This window comes from Coenobita brevimanus, chromosome 52 (genome assembly GCF_032717465.1).
Source record: "Coenobita brevimanus isolate Jiangsu-jjx chromosome 52, ASM3271746v2, whole genome shotgun sequence".
In the NCBI taxonomy this organism is placed as follows: Eukaryota; Metazoa; Arthropoda; class Malacostraca; order Decapoda; family Coenobitidae; genus Coenobita; species Coenobita brevimanus.
In genome coordinates this window covers 37,507,682-37,528,512 of record NC_137005.1, presented here as the reverse complement: position 1 = coordinate 37,528,512, position 20,831 = coordinate 37,507,682, and the positions used below count along the sequence as shown (strand labels likewise).

Sequence of the window (20,831 nt, the reverse complement as noted above, 5' to 3'; positions counted from 1 at the left end):
CCTTTCCTCTGCTGTCTGGCTACTTTCTCCAACGAATATTCCTCTCCACCTCATCTCTCCCTCCCCCCCTTGGTCTCCATCTCCCCCTCCCCCCATTTACCTCACACACTTACACTTTTATTGTCAGTCTCTCACTTCATCCTCTCCACATTTGGAATGGGTAAAAATATACATCAAGTAGAACCTGTGTGTGTGTGTGTGTGTGTGTGTGTGTGTGTGTGTGTGCTGATGCAACCTCAGGCCCACATTGTATTAAGCAACTTGGCTTGAGTATTTCTGAACAGATCCTGTCTGAGTTGCATCATACAGATATGTAAGTCCATTTCCCCTGTACTGAACCTGTCAGACTTTCCTCAAGGTATATAAGTCCTGAGAACTCTGCTGTACCCACCAGAACTAGGCATGCATTTGTACAGTACAGTAGTTCCTCACTTAGTGATGTAGATAAATTCTTAAAAACTACTGTGTTTAGTGAAAATTGCTTTAAGTGAGGCTTAGGTTTCAGCTAGAATATTTATATTCTCTAATATTTAAAAGAAAAAGAATCATATTCAGGGTTTCAAATGTCATATGTATCAGATGTGACAGTGTATGCATTAATGTTAAATTCCATAAGAAATATAAAGAAATAAGTGGTGTACTGAGATAGATGCTGGTGTGAACTGTTTGTGCTCAGATCCTTCAATGCGCTTCCTGACAGCATAATAATCAGTAATGTTATGTGAAAAGTGTTCCTGTGCTGCTGAATAACATTTTATTGGTAATGTGTTAAGTGGATGGATGTTAAAAGTGGAATTACTATACTGCATTCAGCTTTTGGAAACCTCTGAAGCAGCCCAATAAGCCATTAATGAAGAAAACAACTACTGTATATTTTCATACAAAAAGAAACAAGTTATGGCTAAATGCCATAATCCTGCAAGAGGGGGCCATAGATGAAGCACCTGCACATCACCCTCTCCTCTGCCCTCAGGCTGCCCTCTCTCTAACTCAGAACCTTCCTCTGTTAGTTTTGAAAAAAGAAAAATCTGATTAAATTTAAAACATGTTTTTAAAAATCAGTTCATTGAAAATCCAAACCCTGGATGTTCAGTATTATATTCTGTGGCAGCCATGTCAGTGTGAAATTTGAATAAACATTAACATGAGACAGAGCACCATTTTCATCAGTGGGAAGAAAAGGACCATAATCATTTAGAGGCAACTGTTAGGAGAAAGTGTGGATCTGTGTGCAAGTTGACTGGTACAGAATGTAGTGCCAAAAATGGTGACGAAAGTACAGTATGCGATGCACAGGACTTACGAGCCCCAGGGATGTCTGCAGAGTTTATACCCAGAGTTGGGATACATTTTCATGATAATTTTTTTTTTTTTTTCCCCCCCCAGCAGGCTGGGTTAGGTATGGTCCAGAAAGCAAGGAAAAGAAAAAGATATGATTGGGAGAACTAGTCAACAGCTTGCTCAGTGAAGTGGGCCACAAACCCATTCCCTAGAATCCTGTCTCTGCCTCATAGGGATACATGTATGTATATGATTATTGTGCCTAGTAATCACTCTTTCTCTCGGTAGGGTAGGTGGGCTGAAGTTCAGAGTGTGGCAGGTGTGTCATTTTCTCCTTAGCCTTCCTCTGTCTGATTATCACACCCTGTCTTGGAAGTATAAGTGAACTGAAGATGAGAAAGTACATCTGGCATGTTATATTCCCCAAGTGCAGTATATAAATTGATAAAATGAAGTCTTTCCAAATTTAAGCTTTCCATATCTAACCTCCTTGTACTAATCACTGATTCTCTTGACAGGGTAAGTGGGCTGAAGATTAGAAAGTGTAGCTGGTGTTTTGTGTCCTCCAAGTACAATATACATTTAAAACTAAGCCTTTCTGAATCTAATCTTTCCATATATAACCTGTGTGTATTTTAATCACTCATTCTGTTGACAGGGAAGGTGGGCCGAAGATCAGAAAGTGTAGCTGGTGTGTTATGTTCCCCCCTCTCTTGTGAGGACCTCCCTACGGTGACACGCGCCATCGCTTTACACCCAACGCACAGCTCCATCATCATCCCTGCCGGCGTCACTATTAACCAGGCAAGATTACGGTTAACAGCTGGGCCAAGATGTACCACCAACCTCCACCCAATGTGGACTCGACGACTATTGAGGTGGGTATAATACCAGTGCTTTTATTACTTTTAATGTTGTTTAATGTTGAATTTGCGAGAGAGAACTCGGATATGATTCTTGTCTGTTTTAGGTAACACCCTAGATTTTGCAGCAATTTCTGACAAAGTCATACGTTTGAATTATTAATATTATTATTATTATTCCTTTCCTCAATTCTCTTCCTCTGCTTGTCATTACCTCCCTCCTGCCCCCTCTCCCTTTCACCTTTCTCCATTCTTCACTTTCCTCCTTCCCACCTCTCATCTCTTCCCCTTCCCCCCTTCCCACCTATCTGCTCTTCCCCTTCCCTCCTTGCCACCTCCCTCCCTATCCACTCCCCTTCATCCCACTTCTTCCCTTCCCCTTCCCTCCTTCCCACCTCTTCACATGCCTTTCCCTCCTTCCCTCCTTTCTGCATTTCTTCCTTTCCCACCTCCTCCCCTTCCCCGTCCCTCCGTCCCATCTCTTCACATCTCTTTCCCTCCTTCCCACCTCTTCTCTTCCCCTTCCCTCCTAACTGGATTTCTCCCTTTGCCTCCTTCCTCCCTCACTCCCTTTCTTCTTCCACCTTTCACATTATTATTATCTCTGCGAGTGCAGGGTATGCCGGGAGCGCTACCCTCCAAGACCCCCGTGTCCCTTCTGCAAGAGCTGTGCATGAGGCGAGGCATCTCCCCCAAGTACGACCTCCTGCAGATCGAGGGTGCCGTCCATGAGCCAACCTTTGTCTACAGGGTCACCGTAGGAGAGTTTGCTGGTGAGGAGGAAAGTGGTAATGATGGTGTATGGTGCATATCCTGTTAACCTGACAAAAATGCCTAACCCAGTTCATTGTAGTTGGACAAGTGCAGTCAGATTCAACAGTACATATGACTAATAACTATGAATAGACCTTTCCTGCCTCGTAACGGGATCATCAAAATTCATGCAACCACAGCTTAGTCGTTAAGTTTGGGGGATTGTCTAGTTCCATCAGATTAAAACTGCTTCCTGCTGGTGGTGGTATTGGGTAACACTGATCTGTCTAGCTGTGTAGATCCATAACCGTTACTACTCCTACAAGGTTGTCCCAAGCAGTGAACCAATGTCTCTTGAAGTGGAAGGAAGGGTAATAAAAAAGTGTCAGGAGGGATGAGAGAAATGGCAAGAGAGGAAGGCAGACAGAAAAATAATGGTAAAGGTGATGGGGCTATGAGGGTACTAAAGGTAAAGGATGCTTTTGACAAGCCAGCTTTCATCTGCAGGTCACCATCAGAGTTAGCAAGTGATGGTGGTGATGATTATGATGGTGATGATGATGATGATTGTAATGGTGGTGGTGGTAGTGATGGTTAAGTAGAGTGGGATAATGGAGTACTGAGTTATCAAAACTTAGGATTTGGGGGACATGATTGGTGAGTGAAAGTGTGTGACTCATTCAATTAGGCAGATTATTGGTTAGTATCTCCATTCATTGTGGTGGGTGTGGGCGCTCACCACCCACTCACTGGATGTAGTGGTGCTCTCAGGTGTTTGCCCTTTCCTCTCCTCCATCCTTCTTTCCTTTCATCCTCTTCTGTTTTTCTTTCCTTCATTCTTTCCTCGTCCTTCTACCTCCGGGTAATGTTATGCTCCCTCTTTTGTCTTTCTTTCCTGCATTCTTTCCTCTTCCTTCTGCTTGTGGGTGACTCAGCACTGATTGACAAGCCAAATGGTTTCCTGTACCATTTACAATGCTGGGTGGTAACCATATAAACAAATTTTGGCGCCTGGTGGTTTAGTGGGTAATTATGGCACTCCAATGAGATTGAGCCAGTGAAGGTTTATATCCAAGGGGTAGTTGGGGTTTATTGCTCATGTAATGCCACTCAGGGATGAGTGAGGCTGGTCACTCTCATCTTAAATGTCAGGACCAACGTATCTAGCCCTGGGCTTCTACACTCCTCATGGGGCAATATAGGATTGGAGGATGGATGAATCTCCATTCATGTTTTTCTTGCTCTCTTGACCCTACTTCAACCCATCTTTACGTTGGGAAAGAGGTCTGGATGACGATGACAATGACCACAGTAAACCCTTGACTTACAATGGACGTGCTCTTCACTTTTGTGGTGTTTACTGATTTGTTGCATTGCAGATCCTTTGTTTCCATTGAATCAATGGAAAGGAATGTATATGCATCCCTGACAACGTTGAATTTCACCAACTCCCATTAAATATATTACCAGATGATTATTTAGAATAAACAATATGCAAGTATTCAATCAGATTAAGAAAAAAAAAAAAAAAAAAAAAGGAAAGGAAAAAAGGCAGGAATGAGTCATCCTTTAATTAACAAGAGAGGGCAGCGTCTGGAAATTTCCTAGTTTGTTGTTTGCAGGTGATACTGTATTCTTAAGTGAAGACAAAGGAGACCTGTTGGTGTAGGGTTTGGGAGAATGTGTAATAAATGGAATCTAAAGGTGAATGTAGGGAAGGGTAAAGTTATGGTCTTAAGAGAAATGAAGTCAGTGAATGTACAGTGAGGTTGGATGAGGAGGAAATGGAAAATGTGAGTGTGTTTAAGTACTTGGGTAATGTGATGATTAAGAATGATGTTTGGAGGAGAAGTACTTGTAAAGGTACAGCAGGGATGAAGGGTTGCTGGTTCATTCAAAAGCAGTGATAAAAAATAGGGAAGTGAGCATGGAAGTAAAAAAGTTACTGCATGTTAGTATTGTGATACCGTACCAACTCTAATGTATGGAAGAAAGTTTGGACCTTGTTGGAAGGACACAGGTCAAGAGTGAGAGCAGTGGAAATGAGTTATTTGTTAGGAGCATGTGCAGTTAAAAGGAGAGAGAGACTGACAAATGAGGATGTGAAAGAGTGTTGTGGTGTGGAAGTGGATGTGATAGAAAGCATTAGATAACGTTGAGGTGGTTTGGCCATGTGAAGTGGATGGAGAGTGGGAAACTAATGAGGAGCTTGTATGTTAGTGAGGTGGAGGGAGGGCAGAGGATGAGATGGAAGGATGGAGTGGAGAGGTATATGAGAGAGGGAGGTGTGAGCTGGGGAGAGGGCAGCAAAATGGCAAGGGACAGGGCAACATAGAGGCAATTTGTTTGTGGCCACCCCGAATGGGGTTCAGGTGTCTGGCGATAGATAGAGATAGTTAGATAAATTCTTCACCCCATCTGTGGGCAATTAAGGAGATAGGATTATGATGATGATTGTGTTTGCAGCCAATGGATCTGGGCAGAGCAAGAAGAAGGCCAAGCATGCAGCGGCCAAGGCAGTGCTGGACATAATCATCCAGGGTGGTGCAGCTGGTGCTGGCGGCCCATCACCAACTGGGGCACCAGGAGCTCCCCCAGAGCTGTACGTACCCCATTTAGTATACTGTACTGTTCATTGTGTGGAGGGTTTTGTCAGTACTTCAGTCCGCACAGTTGTCCCTCATTGGTTGCCGTTTCAGTTACTCTTGAGTTAACCCGTTGAATCCAGTGATGAGATTTCAGTTTCAGTACTGCCATCTCCATATGATTTTATTCAAGCTGGGAAGGATGTCTGATAGTGAAGGCAGTATCTGACTCCACCAAGTCTCCATATCTGAATAAAACTGTCTGGAGATGGCAAGAATAAAAGTACTGGGTGTGTTGTCAGAGGGAGGGAGTTAATAAAGCATTTCAAAATACACTTTAAACAAGCAATTTACATAATTTAATGATTTGTTTGTTTCAGATCCACACAGATAATCTCCCCTTATGATGATGGTATCCCAGGAAACCCTGTTGGGTCCCTGCAGGTAAGTGACTTGTACTTTCATTATTATTTATGTATTGTGGCCTATAGGTATGTATGTATGGGATCAGGTCATTTATAGCGGAACTATCTACAGCTAAAACAGTACCGGTTATCTCTTTATTGTTTTATTTATATAGTTACGTATGGTATGTTGTTGAGTTTTATAATTTATGTAAATCTGAGGAAGAGGAGGAGGATTTTAGGAAGACATGTTTTGTACACAACAATTACTCGACTTAAATTAAACTCTGGTTATTAATAGACTCATGCTGCTGCTGAAGATGATGATATGTAGTATTGTGCCGCACTCTAAATACTTACAACAAAATGCCAAATATTGGCAGGTGTCATTTCGTAGCTTATGGTTCGTGCATGGTGTGGGAATTTAGTAGATCCATTTGAAGTTGGCCTTTGAAAAACCGTGCAGTACAGCACAATTTTTGTTGTTGTGGAAGAAACAGATACTGTATTGGATGGTTCTGTTAGTAAGTACAGGTAGATTATAAGTTTGTATTAATAAGCATTTAATGTGTGTAGAAGGGTTTTTAGTGAGTGGTGTCAACTTGAAACTAATAAAATAATTGGTACCAAATTATAATATGTATTCAGTAAATAGTAAGCGTTAAGGACAATAGTGAATAATGGATAAGTAGTATCAAATTGAGTGATGTCCTCAGGAGCTGTGCATGGCGCGTCGCTGGCCTCCCCCCACATATGAATTGACCTCAGAGGAAGGTTTTCCCCATGAGCGCACCTTCTCCATCGCCTGCACCATTGGCAACACCAAGGAAATTGGTGAGTTTTGAAGAAATCACTCCGATGTCTTGAATACTGTATTTCTTATTTCATTCTTCGAGTTTCTGCCCACAGTTGTTTTGGGAGAGAAATCTCCGTGTTGAGATTGGAAAGGAGGTAGATATAGCCTCCATTAGTATCACCACAGCTATAGGTCTCCCCTAAATTGAGTAACATCATTCTGAAATAACTAAGAGTTAACCAGTAAAATAGAGCACAATGTTCAGGTTATCATCATACTGCTAAAGGAAGCAGAGCAGTTCAAAGGTGTAGATAAATTTACTGCCTATTTTACTGGAAATTTAGTACTAGTACAGTATTGGGTCCTCCACCCGTATCAGGATCTGCCCCCCTAATTCTGTAGTTGGAAACGTTTATGAGTAAATATTTGTTAAGAAAGAAAAATTATTATAAAGTTAACCCCAAGTCAGTAGGTGAATATTGAATTGAGCATAATCTGAGATAAAATTAATGACGAGAACAAAGATGATGTGTAGAAGTGCAGTGAGTTAATGAATAGGAAAAGGAAGATAATTGTTAGGATTATTAGGGAATTTGGAAAAACATGAAACTATGTTAGTGAGACTAGGCAGATGAAGTTGGTACTACATATAAGGTCAAATTCTGAATTTGTTAAACCTTTTCAGTCTGAGGAGAGACTGTTAGCTGATTTATATCATCAGTCTTTAGTCTGATAAAAGATGAAGTACATCTTGGGCTGAAGGCTGTACTGGCGATGGCTTTTAACTGTTACAAGTCACGTGGTCTCTTTGAGTTGTTTAAAAGCATCGCACAACCTACATAACATGCAAGAGATGTTCTTTGGCTGAAATGGTTAATGTTTTTCACAAGTACGGGAATTAGTCTGTACTAAACTTGCACCTTTACTGATTTAGTTAAATAAACCTCTGGTCATTTTGATTGGCTTAGTTATACTGCTGGTTGTAACATGTCAGGGGTGTCATTGCTTGTTCATCTTTTTTATTTTAAGCTAGTTACAGTATTATTTTAGTGTTTCAGACTCTGTTTAGAGAAGTAAGTAGGGGAACTGCCCTTTTCATATTCAGTAATGAATTTGAATGGCCGGTTCCGTAACTTATGTTCAGAGAATGGAGTGTCCCTGTACAGGCACAGGCAAGAGCAAGAAGCTAGCCAAGCGCCAGGCAGCCTTCAAGATGAGCCAGCGGCTGAAGGACCAACCCGTGGAGCAGCCTCCCGTGAACGTTCTGGCAGATGACGATGATGAGGTAACTGATTGTGAACGCTTGGCCGCTAGGCATGTTGGTTTGCTGCTGCCCCCACATTTACTCCCTCACCCTCACACCTCTCCCGTGCATGCACAGTTTTGCTGTGACAGTGAAGAGCCACATTTTCTCTCTCACCACACCTCTCCCATATACTCCCGGGTTTGCTTTGACTGTGAGGGCTCCACATATAACACTGACGATAGTACTGAATCATCGTCCCATTATTCTGAAGAAATTTTAGAGGATATCATAGTTGAAGATCAGGAAACAATAGAAAGAACGATTGAAAATAAGCAGAAGCCTTTGAATCATACCTATGATATTAACTTCAATATTGAACCAACCGCTTTTGGTTCTGAAGAAATTGAGGATATCATAGTTGAACATGAGGAAACTCTAGAAAGGACAGTTTATAATAAGCCAGAACTTTTGATTGATACCTGTGATGCCATCTCTAATCCTGAATCCCCCTATCATGGATCTGAAGAAATATTGGAGGATATCATAGTTGAAGATCAGGAGACTATTGAAAGGATAGTTGATACCAAGCCATCTTTGATTGATACTTACCGGTATATTACCTCAAATACTAAATTCCCCACAGAGAGTTCTGAAGAAATATCAAAGAATATAGCTGAAGATCTGGAAACCAAAGGATGGGTAATTGATACAAAGCCAGAACCTTTGATCGATACCTGTGTTACTGACTCCAGCACTGGGTTCCGTGCTTTTGATTCAGAAGAAATATTAGAGTATGTCATAGTTGAGGAGGAGAAAATGGTAGAGAGTACAGCTGATACAAATCTAAAGTCTTTGATGGATGCCAGTTACATAAAACTTGAGAGTGTATAGGAACAAAATTTGAATGCATCATCCTCAATCTCAGGCATGTTCAATTTTGGAGAGTTTGACTTTGAGGATTGTGAGGAATACAGTATATCTCTGCCATAAGATGCGGGGACCTTGTGTTCATGACAGGTCATCCAAGGGAGTTGAAATAATATGAATTAATCCCTTCATGCCGAGAATGTCTTTTATGTTCTTAATTATCTCTGGACAGATTTCTCAACTTTGGATACAGTGAATTGGAGGGTTTACATTTACTCCATTAACCCCTTCACTTCAGCCCTTAAGTTGAAGAATGTCACTTGGTAGTAGCAGGAATGTATGAGAAAATACATCATTGAACTGAAGAGGTTAATGGTGGCTTTGAGAGTAGTGATATCTGATTCCCCCCCCCCCCTCCATTTAACTTTGTGTGTAAGCACCATTACCCTCATTAGTTGATGCTTTTCTGTATTGTGTGTTGATTTTTTGTCATTTCTTCCTCCCCTCAGGTAAAGTACAAGTGGTTTATATGCCGTTAAGTAATCACAACATTTTCTAGCTTGAAGATGAAGCTGAGCGAATGACAAAGCTTCGAAAAAATTTTGTACAGCTGCTGAAACTGTGAAGTGGAAAGGGAAAATTGCTGTACATCAGCACAGTCATTTACATAGGCCTGCCTCATGTATTTAAATGTATTGCACTTACCCATCACACACAGTCTCTATGCATGGTTTCAATTGCTTGTTATTGATCCTTGCATGTAGTTGCAATATGGTGCTTGCTTTGCCCTAGGGATTTTGGGATGTTTGGTTTTTGTTAATGGGTAATGTTTGGTGCTTGTTATTGTTAATATAATGTACATATTTATCCATGTTTGAGAACCTGTCCACATGTGTAATGTATTTACAAACCCAGTCAAAGACAAATATTCATTCGTCTCTGCTACCCTTTTCTCATCACTGGATTCATAGTTACTTGAAATGGACCAGATAGACAGAGGTGCTTATTATTACCCACAGAGGAACAGAGGAATGTCATGCACCCCATGTCACTATGTCACATTCAGGGATCTGTGAATCCAACAGTGAAATAGAGGCAGGAGAGGTAAATGGACTTTAGTACAGGTATTAGATTGTATGTGGACATCGGACTGTTCATTGCAACAGTTATGTGGGTGGCTGCTTGGCGTTACTGTTACCTAAATTGGAGAGTTTGGTATGCTTTTATACGGGGAGAAAAACAGTTATGTTCTCTTAATGAATTTGAGTTTCAGAGAATTTTTGTACCAGAAAAATGAAAATGTTATTTATTTTTGTCTTTCCAAATAAGGACTTTTGGACTTTAACAGTGTACAGTAGTTATTGTTGTACTCCCCAGTCTGTGTGGTCAAGCAGACCCATCAACCACAAGAAAGCAGCTATTAAAAACATAATTCATATTTCACTCCCATAAAGTTAAATCAGCTGTCACTTTGAGCAGTCACCCTGTAGTGCACAAGACTGAGGATGAGGCAATGAGATTTTATGCTGACCGAAAGTAACCGGAATTTATCTAATACATGGTTATGTACTAGGTCAAGTTAATAAGAATGTGGTGTATTCTTCCAGTGTGGGAGAAAGTGTTCATGCTTGCCTTATTTTGGGTTGGTTTTGCATGACCTGATATAATTTAGTCTTGTAAGGTGGCATTGAAGGCTTTGCAAATTCTTTTATATGGTGAATTATTCTGCACATTTCACCTTAGGAACCTCTTGTGGGTTATTGATGCAAACTGTATCAGTATTAAAGCTATATAAATATCCCACAGGAGAATATTAGGCTTATTATCTCTCTTCATACAGATAGATGTCCTGCAAAAGTTGATATGCCATGTCCAGTGCAGTCCATAGTGTCCACTCTTTACAATGTGTTTTATGTTCATTATTTTAGTAATGAATTTAGCTGAAATAAAGCCCTGTTAATTTAATCTTTTATTAAGTTGTGTTCTCTCTTTCTTGCAGGCATCGGCCACAATTCATATTAATAAGATGTTAAGAGATTTAAACTTGAAGTAGTTGAATTTTGGCATCGCAGTGTAATTTATGATTTAAGTTTCCATTTTAATAAAACTTTTATTTACTTAAGAAATTTTGGTGATGATCCTTGAGTGTCATTTTCAGTGTAGATCTCAGTATGAACTTTGTTGCACGTTGTGATGTTGGATTGGTAGATGAATATGAATGCGTAGATTTTTATGTTTAAATTTGGGAGAGGACATTTTCAGGCACAGCTTTTTCATTGATGTTGAAGTACAAATGTGGCAGGCTAATAGTGCTTGGTTATGCAGATACAGTATAAAGGTCAGAACTTAATGATCTGCCGTAGTTAAAGCACGGATAGCCACAGTGAAATGGAAACTTTAGTATGGTAGATGATGTTTCAGTATTTTACAGCTTTTCTTCCATCACCACCACCACCAACATGATGATGATCATCATCAAGACCTCATTTTCCCACCTTAGAATGAGATAAAGTCCTGAGAACCAGAAAAAGCTTGATAGTGTGAGAAAGTACGCAGTGTGGCTATCTTCGTTTTAAGTTTTTGAGGAGTTTATGTTGGTGTATGCTGCTATTGCATGAATAAGAGAATTGGTTATATGTTTATATGCATTTATTATTATTGCCGGAACTTGGTAATTTGATGCCATGTTACTTCACAAATATCAAGATCTCTTCAAGGCTGTAACATGGCAGGGAGACTCTAGTGTTAATATATTTCTTGCATCCCTTATTCTGGACATGGTTTCTGTTTTATTTGCTGGCTCCCTACTTACAAATCATAGTTTAAATCTCTGGAATGAGTAGTCTAGCCTCCGTCCCCAACCCTTCTGATGGAGCAATACGGTACTTGATAGGATGATGGTAGGATGCAATATACGTTTGTCAAAATTCCAACCTAACTTTATAGCTTCAGTGTGTTTTATATTTCCAAGCAACTTATTGCTTTGGTGTGCCTTCCATTTTGGTTACTGATTCTCTCTCTCTCTCAAGTCTAGTAGTGCGGAGCTGATGAAGTCTGTCTTGTAACCCATCCCAGTTGAAACACGTCCACTGAATTACATAAGCATGAATAGAAAGAATAAATGAAGAGTACATTGTTGGGTTGAAAGGATGGAGAGGGTGGAGAATGAGAGGCTGATTAGAAGAGTGTTTGTTACTGAAGTGGAGAGGGAGAAGGGGGAGGAGACAAAGGATGGGATGAAGGGTTGGAGTGAAGAGATGTATGAGAGAAGTGGGTGAGAGCTGGAGAGAAGGCAGACAAATGGTGAAGGACAGGGCTGTGTGGAGGAAAACCATTTCTTGCCATTGCCTACAGGATGAAGGCAACTGTAGATAGATAGATAATAGATAGACAGAGGACTTTGGGCATTAACAAAGTATGACTGTACTTTGTCTGGGCTTTTAGTACCTTCTCATGCACACCCAAACCACTTCATTTACAGTTTTTTTTTTTTTTTTTTTTTTCTCCAATAGAGTTCTTATCACACGAAGCCAACAAGGCAGCTTTGTTATCTCGTGGACTATAAACTGTACCTTTTTAACATTACCATCACGTCTGTTGAATCTATGCAGCATTGTGTCTTTGTTCTTTATTTAACCCCTGTCATCGAATTGGTGGAAATCTTTGTACCCTCCAGACTGGCTTTGGGACCATTTTTTCAATTTCATTTCATTTCATTTCATTTTTTTTTTTTTTTTCCATCTTATATATTTAAAGATAATTGTTTGGCACACCTGCTGATGTGTTTTTGTAACTCACCCCACCTGTGGGGAAGAGTTCTGTCCTTATCTCTTGGGTGGTGGGCTGGGAGCAAGCGCGAGGAGGACATCCTTGCATAGCAATATCTCATACAGTACTGAATGTCTGAGTGCTTGGGATGATTGGGAAGTCATGTAAACATGTCAATGACCATCGTTTCCATCCCAAATTGTTATATAATTTTTTTGCATGGCGTGCTAAATTGATGCTGGCGCACTTGTAGTGTCACACATTGACTAGTGTATTTATAAAGAAAAAAAAATGCAGATGACTAGTTAGGGCAGTGAGGTGTGTTCAGGATTCCAGGGAAAGGTGTGTGAATGTTACCTATGTTAGGGATGTTGATTCTCTCTCTCTCTCTCTCTCTCTATCTTTCCTTTTCATATGAATTCTACCTCACCCCATTCTAAGGATGGAAGAAGGTCAGGATGATAATAATGATGATGTAGGAATATACACATGGAGAGTTTGTACAATAGGTTAAAAAAAAAAAAAAAAAAAAAATGTACAGGACTCCAAAATATCCAAAAATGATCAAAACAGCTCAGGATGTCTCAAGATTGATTTATTGTTGAAATATTGATACCAGTACCGACTAGATGTTATGAGCTTGCAGTAAAATGCATCCTCATAAAAGCAGGTTTACCAGTGTGGGGCAGAATCTTGGGTGTTTTGCAGTAGTTGTCATTTATAGTGTTGGATTTTTTCATGCGGAATGTGCTGATGCCTTTTTTAACTTTTATGTAAGGAATATATAGCTCTTGTTATGTACACACACTCAGAAAAGTATCGTTACACCTACCGCACGATACAAACTGACACCACGAATGAAATGTTTGATAACAGCCTTCCTCCAACCCTACCAAGACAGCTGGATTATTCAGTACGAAACTCATTGGACCTCCCTGTAACGGTACTTTTTTGAGTGTGTGTAACTAGTGATTGGAGAGAGAGAGAGAGAGAGAGGGAATGAACATGTGGGGAGGTGGATGAGAGAATGGTGCAAGGTAGAAAAGTATTGTAAACCATAAAGTGTTTAGCATGGATGAAGTATTTTACAAAAGTGTGGTAGAAGCAGAGAATATGGGAAGGTTTGGGTGATGACAGTTTGAATTCCTGGTTTATTTCATTGTAGTCTTTGGATACATTTGGTTTGGTGTTGTGTATGTGTGTCAGTAACCTCACAGTCTTGTTTAGAGTGATATCCTATATACGTCTGGTCTGAAAAACTGACAGTGTAAAAATGTATGAAATGTAGAGCACTGTTAAACTTTTGTGTATTGGACTTTACTTTTATAGGACACTTTAAGTCTCCCAGACTTTCTTCTCTGAGAGTCAGGTATTGTAAATATAAAGAAGTCCTTAGTAACCATTGCTTAGCCAATCATTTAATGTTTCTAAGCTTCATTAATATTTATTGTATCCCCATATCTAGTATCAAACTGATATAAATACTCTAGTGTCTTGAATGGTTGCACAAGACTTTTTTATATATAGGACAGTATTCCAGTTTGAGAGTGAGGGTAATGTTGGTAAATTGCACCCTTTGGGATACGAAAGAAGGGAGAGGAGCAGTGTATTGATGAAAGAGAAGGAAGAGGAGGAGGAATGTTTGTGAAAGAGGGAGAGAGGTGTTGTGGATAAGGTAGCCTGAAGGCATTTCTGTCACACCCATCACTTGTGCAGGGGTTACAAGGAGGGAGCAAGGTGCCAGAGGTGGTGATGATACTGGTGGTGTATGCTATATCTTGAAAATTCTGATGTGATGGTAATTTGGTGTGGTTCATTCTGCAGTTAGTCATGACAGCCACTGTAAAGTGTTACTCCTGTTTTAAAGGTGCCAAACTTTCACATGTAAATCAGAATTGTTGGTCCACTTGTCTGCTAAATTCTGTTGTGAACTGCTGCACGCTTAAAGAGGTTCTGTTTTGTTCAGCAGGCAGTCTTCAACAAGCTTTTTCATGTGTGCCTTTTTTTTTTGTTTCCCATGCTCACCGTATTTCTTACATACAGTGGGTTCTGCCTTTTGAATCACCATGACCATGGAAACTAATTTTTGTTGGAAATTTAGTTTTTGCAGGAGAAAAAAAAAAATGTAACACTCCTCATTTTGACAGTGCTTACTGAATGGTCAGCCAAATAGCCGTTTTTATACTGTCCGTGAGAATTCTGCATTACAGATTAGGTGACCTTGGGATGATTCATAAACCTCCATTGATACCAGCAGCTGGTGAGAGTGAAAAAAGGAAAAGCTTGTTACCAATGAAGGTAATTGAAGAAATACTTGACTGACTGAGACAGACATTGTTCAGAGGTATAGTTTTGCCACTTTTGAGCATTCATTGGAAATACACTGGACCAAACTCAAAGAGGAGACAGGAATTAAAAGATTACTAGAAAAGAAGCAGTAGTTTTATGAGGTGACATACCACCAAGGCCTTGTATGATAGGCATACAGATGCAGCAAAACTCTTGGTAACAGTATCAGTCATTTATTATTGTTGTGAGACCATGGAAGGTGTGAAGCATAGGAGGCTGTGAGGCTAAACTTCTGTAGTTTAAAGTATTTGATATAGACTACCCTATGCCCCTGGTGAAGCCTACGTGGTACGGTGGTAAAGTGTGTGTTTTCGTACACGGATGCACCAGGTTTCGCGTCCCGCCAAGGTAATAAACTTTGGGAGTGTGCACCCAGCCATGTACTAAGCCACTTGGTAGAGATACATTGGCTGCAATGTCCCGACTTCGGTCGGAATAGGCCGGTCCTGCAGTGGATACTCAAACGGATGATGATGATGATGATGATGTCCCTGGCAGTTAGATGACAAAAAAACTTGTGAGGCAGCACCACTGCAGTTCATATTTAAGACACAGACCACCCTTCATCCTTGGTTGAGTATAGATGACAAACATTCATAGCCACCTCTTTGATTTAAAATGTGATAGGGTATCACAAGCTTTCCACTGATCCAGTACCTCCAGCTGGCTAATGAAGCATGCTCTTGTTTCTGAGAAATGTACAGTCATCTCAGTTAAAGTGCATGAATATGGGCGACACAAGGTCGCACTTTATAAATTCGCACCTTGCGAAGCATAGGATCCCATGTTAAAGTGGCTTTATGGATGACACATCCTGAATTATCATATATTGGTTCACCAATACCTATCTCTAACTAAAGTGCAAAAGGAAAACTTACAATAAAAACATGCAAGAGTAATACTGTATATTTATTATGAAAATTCAAGACCTTACCAGCACTGTACAGAGGGTAGATAATGCAAATTGTTGTTGTTGTACCCGAGGTTGTACCACGGAAGGTTTCAGGACAATTCGCCTTCAAGTCAATTCGCCGTCACAACAATAACAAGACAGTTCGCCGTCACAACAATAACCAGACAATTTGCCGTCACTAATGAAGACAGCAATGGGTGACGCTAGAATATAATTTAAAGGCGACTACAGCAAGGAAGAAACAAGTTAATTTTTGACTAAAGGTGCAACCAATAAATAATATCAAAAGCCTACACTACTGAGCATAGACTTTGATGGATCCCTCTGAAATATAGTTATTAAAGTATTGATTAATTAACAATAAGTATATTTATAGAATGATGGGGAATCATCCAGGATATGAATTGTCCTAACGGGGAATTCTTTCAGAACCCACTCACACACCAGCCGCACCCCACCACACATACTCACCACCCCCATCCTTACACATCGCATGCCACAAATTATGCTCGCCAGTTGCGAGAGAATACCATAGTTACCTCAATTTTTAATGCCCGTCGCACATTGCAAGTACAAACGCACTTTCTAAATAATTAATTATTGTCAGACCCCCATTGCACATTAGGCGAGACGCACTTTGCGAAGGCGCACTTTAGGCAAGATGGCTGTATATACTGCACACATATTGAGTGAACACCAGGACACAACTAATCACACATTACTTTGGTCAACGTACTCTTCAGCAGGAGCCAGAAGAATTATATATTAATGTAAGCTTAAAGAAGTTGGTAATCTGGGTGAATGAATCCTTTCTAAACTGTCAGTGTCAGTTTTTGAAGGGACTGGGGGATACTATCCCTCCTTTCAAAGCCTAGGAAACATTACCAGCACATCATGCCTCTCTTGACATGGTTAGCAAGGGTAATTTACATGCTATTGTTTCAAAATTTGTTCATAAATGTCCTCGTTACGCCTTACCTTTTTTCTGTATGATCTCCGTAAGTGGTCAATAAAAAGTCGGTCAGGGATGATGGAATGTTGGTTGCAGCAGTTGGAGACTTGGAGAGAGCTTCAGGTGAAGCTGTTTGCTGGATAAGGAACTTAACTGGGACAGAGAGGGTGTTGCCAGTTTCAGGCTGTAGTTACATAGGGCTATCTTTTGGGTAATGACAGGAAAGAATGGGGATCTGTACTTTGTTTTTGTTGATTTGGAGAAGGCCTGTGACAGAGTCCCTAGGGAGGTGGTGAAGTGGGCAATGAGATGGCCTATGATCAAGGAGTGGCTGGTTAGGGTGGTTATTGCCATATATATGGGTGCTCACACCCAGGTATGGGTGAATGGGGATTTGAGTGATGAGATTTCCGTGAATATTGGTGTGCATCAGGGGTGTCAGTCTTGAGCCCCTTGTTGTTTGTCATGGTATATGAAGCCTTCTCACGAGACTTCAGGAGTGGACTCCTGTGGGAGATGTTGTATGCCAATGGTTTGGTGTTGATTGCAGAGAATGAAAGGGAGGTGGAGGAAAGATTTAGCAAGTGGAGAGATGGTATGTAGCACAAGAGCTTAAGAATAAGTGCAGATAAAACAGAAATGATCATATCTAAGTGTGTTAGCAATACTGTCAAAGAAGAGGGAGAGTGGCTATGTGTGACTTTCCTCAAGGGCATGGGAAGTACTGTAATTCCATCTTGTGCAGTGTTTGTGATGTGGGTGCATAAGAGATGTAGTGGTATTAGAGATAGACAGAGATAATACTGATTTCACGTGTGTGGTGTGTCAGGGAGAGCACGTGGAGATTGTCAGGCGTGAAAGGATTGACCTTGCTAGTGAGTCTCTTGAGTGTGTAGAAGAGTTTTGTTATTTAGGAGACATGTTATATGCTGAAGATGGGACTGGAGCTAGCTGTGTGGCTAGAATGAGGAGTGGTTGGAAGAAGTTCAGGGAACTTTAATCTCTCCTGACATTGAGGGAGCTCTCCCTCCGTGCTAAGGGATCTTTTGTATGTGGTATGTGTTAGAAGTGTAATGCTATATGGTAGTGAGGCCTAGCCAGTAAAGGAAGAGGATATTCACAGGCTCAAACGTACAGAAATGGCAATGATTAGATGGATGGACATGCAATGTTTCCTTGAGTGCGAGGCCTGGGGGAGCTAGGTTTACGATGGAAGAGCGAGAGGTAGGATGGGTCTGGAATTAACTGGTGTTGTGATGAAAAGAGGCAGATTGAGATGGTTTGGGCATGTGGAGAGGATGAGGGATGATAAATGGGTGCAGAAAGTGAGAAGTGTTAATGTCAGGGGTAGGGTTGTGAGAGGTAGACTGAAAAAGACCTGGGACGAGGTCATTATTGTGACCTCAGGGATAAGGGACTGAATAGGGAAGCTGCCAGAGATCAAGCAGCATGGAGAGCTGCCATTAAGTGACCAAGGCTGGCACATGCAAGTTGGAGCCTTTAAAAGCAAAACAAAACGAACAAAAAGAAATGAACATACCAAAACTGATAAACAGAAAATGGAGGGTAAATGGATTCCTGACTCCCACCTTTGGCGATATTTGGTCATCCCACACACTTATTTCTGTTTTTATATTAAGACTACTTCCAGGCTTTACCAAAATATTTTAACCTCTTCATGGTAGCCTTTTCTAGTGATGCATATATCTGTAAGCTTCCTTTCCAGCCAACAATACTTCCACACTTCAATTATGGGTTTCAACCTCTTGATTGGCACTGCTCTTGCTGCTGGTTTTCTTTCTGTACTTATGCCTCAGTCTATTTCTTCCCACTATGTACCAAGTTGAGATGCCAGTTGAATTAACTGTTGTGATTTCTGTGCCCATTTTACATAGATTTTGTATGTCTTTGCCCTGAGGAATTTGAATCTTATGTGTAGTTATGATGATATATTTCTACAGAGGATGGATATTGGTTACTGTTATACCACACAAGATTACTGGTAGTCATGTTCAGTTTAGCAGTACTTGGCAACCTGAGCAAAACTGACAAGTGGTGTACCTGTCAGTTTCTCTCTCTCTCTCTCTCTGTATTGAGCATTTACTTAAATTCTGTAATTGAGTTGTATTTCTTTCCTTTCTTTCCCCCCCTCCTGTTTTTTTTTGGGGGGGGGGATAATGATAGGTTATTTTACACATGTGTTTTAAAACTATGGAAATCCTCAACTGAAGAGTAAAGCAGATGTATCCAGAAATATTTAAAGTATAAGGCATTAGTAGAGTACACATTCCAGTACTATTTTTGACAGTGGTTATTGGAACTGAATGAAATGTGCGTAAATTATCTAAGGCCTGTGAGTTAGAGCTGAGGGGAGGGGGGGAGTGAATGAATGCCTGGTTCATTTCACTAGGCATGCCATTGATTGTTCTCCTTTTGTCGTGTTCTCCTTGTTTTCTAGATCTTACACCATCTGTAGGTGGGGGGAGGGGGGAAAGCCAGGTTGGTGATTAAGAAATTTTCTAAGAATACTACTGATACTTTGCATTGGAAGCAACCCAAAATTTAGATTCATGAGAGGGTACAAAGTTTTTTCCATCAACATGTAAAAAAAAAAATGTAGAAATTAAGTTTCGTGTATCCTCCAGCTCTAAAAAAAAACCTGTAGTATGAGTGCGTGCATTCTTCAGATGGTTGCATTCACCTCGGGAGAGTGTTTCAAACTGAGAGAGGTTAAGGACAGCCCCTTGCAGCCTCTTCATTGCAGGACAACTTTTAGATGTATTAAACTGTCTGGAGGTAGCAATAAGGCTGTTGAAATTATGCCCTTGTATTGAATAGGTGAATGAAGAAACTAGATTTTCATAAAATGCAAAGAAGTGGGAAATGATCTGTCTTGCTGGCGAGTCTGTTAAGGGTGTGGAAGAGTTTTGTTATATGGAGGACATGTTATGTGCTGAAGGTGTGGCCGGAGCTAGCTCTGTGGCTAGGGAAAGAATGGTTGGAAGGGAGTTGTTGCCCCTCCTGGCATTGAGAGGGCTCTCTCTCCATGCTAACGAGTCCTTGTATGTAGCATGTGCTAGGAGTGTAATACTATATGGTAGTGAGACCTGGGCAGTAAAGGAAGAGGATACTCATACGGTCAGATGTATAGAAAATATAATGATGAGGAGATGTTTAGTGCATCCGTGAATGACGCATGGGGGTTTAGGATTGTGAATGAAAGAGTTGAGAGGAAGGTTAGGACTGAAATATATTAATACTGTGATGAGAAGAGATTGACTGAGATGGTTTGGGCATGTAGGATGACAGCTGGTTGTGGAAAGTGAGAGGCATAAGTGCTGGGGTGAGTTGCAAGGGGTGAACTGATAGATTGGGGGCGAGGTCATTGAGTGTGACCTTAGGGATAATGGACCGAACAGAGAGGCTGTTAGAGATCGAGCAAGGTGGAGAGTTGCCATTAGGTGATCCAGGCTAATGCATGTAAGCATGTTGGAACCTTTATGAATGAATAAAGTAATAAAGGTAATGTACTACAGTTGGTGTCCTGTATCACCTACTGTACTTTCACCATGCATTGTACTAATCTGGTGCTGGAGAAGGTTGCATTCACATAGTAGCACTGATATAGCATGGCAGTTCTACTGCCTGGTTTCATAAACATCCATTATCTCCTTCCCTGTTCCCCAAAAGTGGTGTGGTGGATGGCAGGAGGAGGGCAGCTTCAGCTTTTGTTCTCTGGGATCACATCCAGATGAGCCTGGCGTCATACTGCGTAAAATTCAGCATGCCACATACTGACATGTCCCTCCCTTTGCCCTCTGTTGGGTGGTTTCACAGATTTCTCTGAAGCTGGTTGCCCAGCATTCTAAATTAACTTACAAGAAGGCATTACTGGATCATTCCGAGTAACTCAGATTCACAAACACAGACATATGCTACTGTTTTCCCTTCTCTGGTGGGCTCAAGGATGCCAGTTTTGCTCTTTGGTACAGGCAGTAGAAATACTCACTCTGTCTAGTTCCAAATTTGACAGCTGCTGTTGACATTATTCATA

At 40.8% G+C, this 20,831-nt stretch overlaps 1 protein-coding gene across 2 annotated transcripts in view; it reads left to right on the top strand.

The window, feature by feature from the left end:
* The first annotated feature begins 397 nt into the window (after window positions 1–397).
* Window positions 398–20,831, top strand: part of loqs (double-stranded RNA-binding domain-containing protein loquacious) — a 31,874-nt gene continuing 11,440 nt past the window's right edge. For both annotated transcript variants that reach the window (XM_080273008.1, XM_080273007.1), the window contains exons 1-7: window positions 398–440; window positions 1,940–2,159; window positions 2,761–2,917; window positions 5,364–5,499; window positions 5,863–5,926; window positions 6,603–6,720; window positions 7,849–7,967. In XM_080273008.1, the coding sequence (XP_080129134.1) occupies window positions 2,115–2,159; window positions 2,761–2,917; window positions 5,364–5,499; window positions 5,863–5,926; window positions 6,603–6,720; window positions 7,849–7,967 (639 nt within the window). In that variant the 5' untranslated portion in view covers window positions 398–440; window positions 1,940–2,114. The remainder of the gene's footprint in view (window positions 441–1,939; window positions 2,160–2,760; window positions 2,918–5,363; window positions 5,500–5,862; window positions 5,927–6,602; window positions 6,721–7,848; window positions 7,968–20,831) is intronic.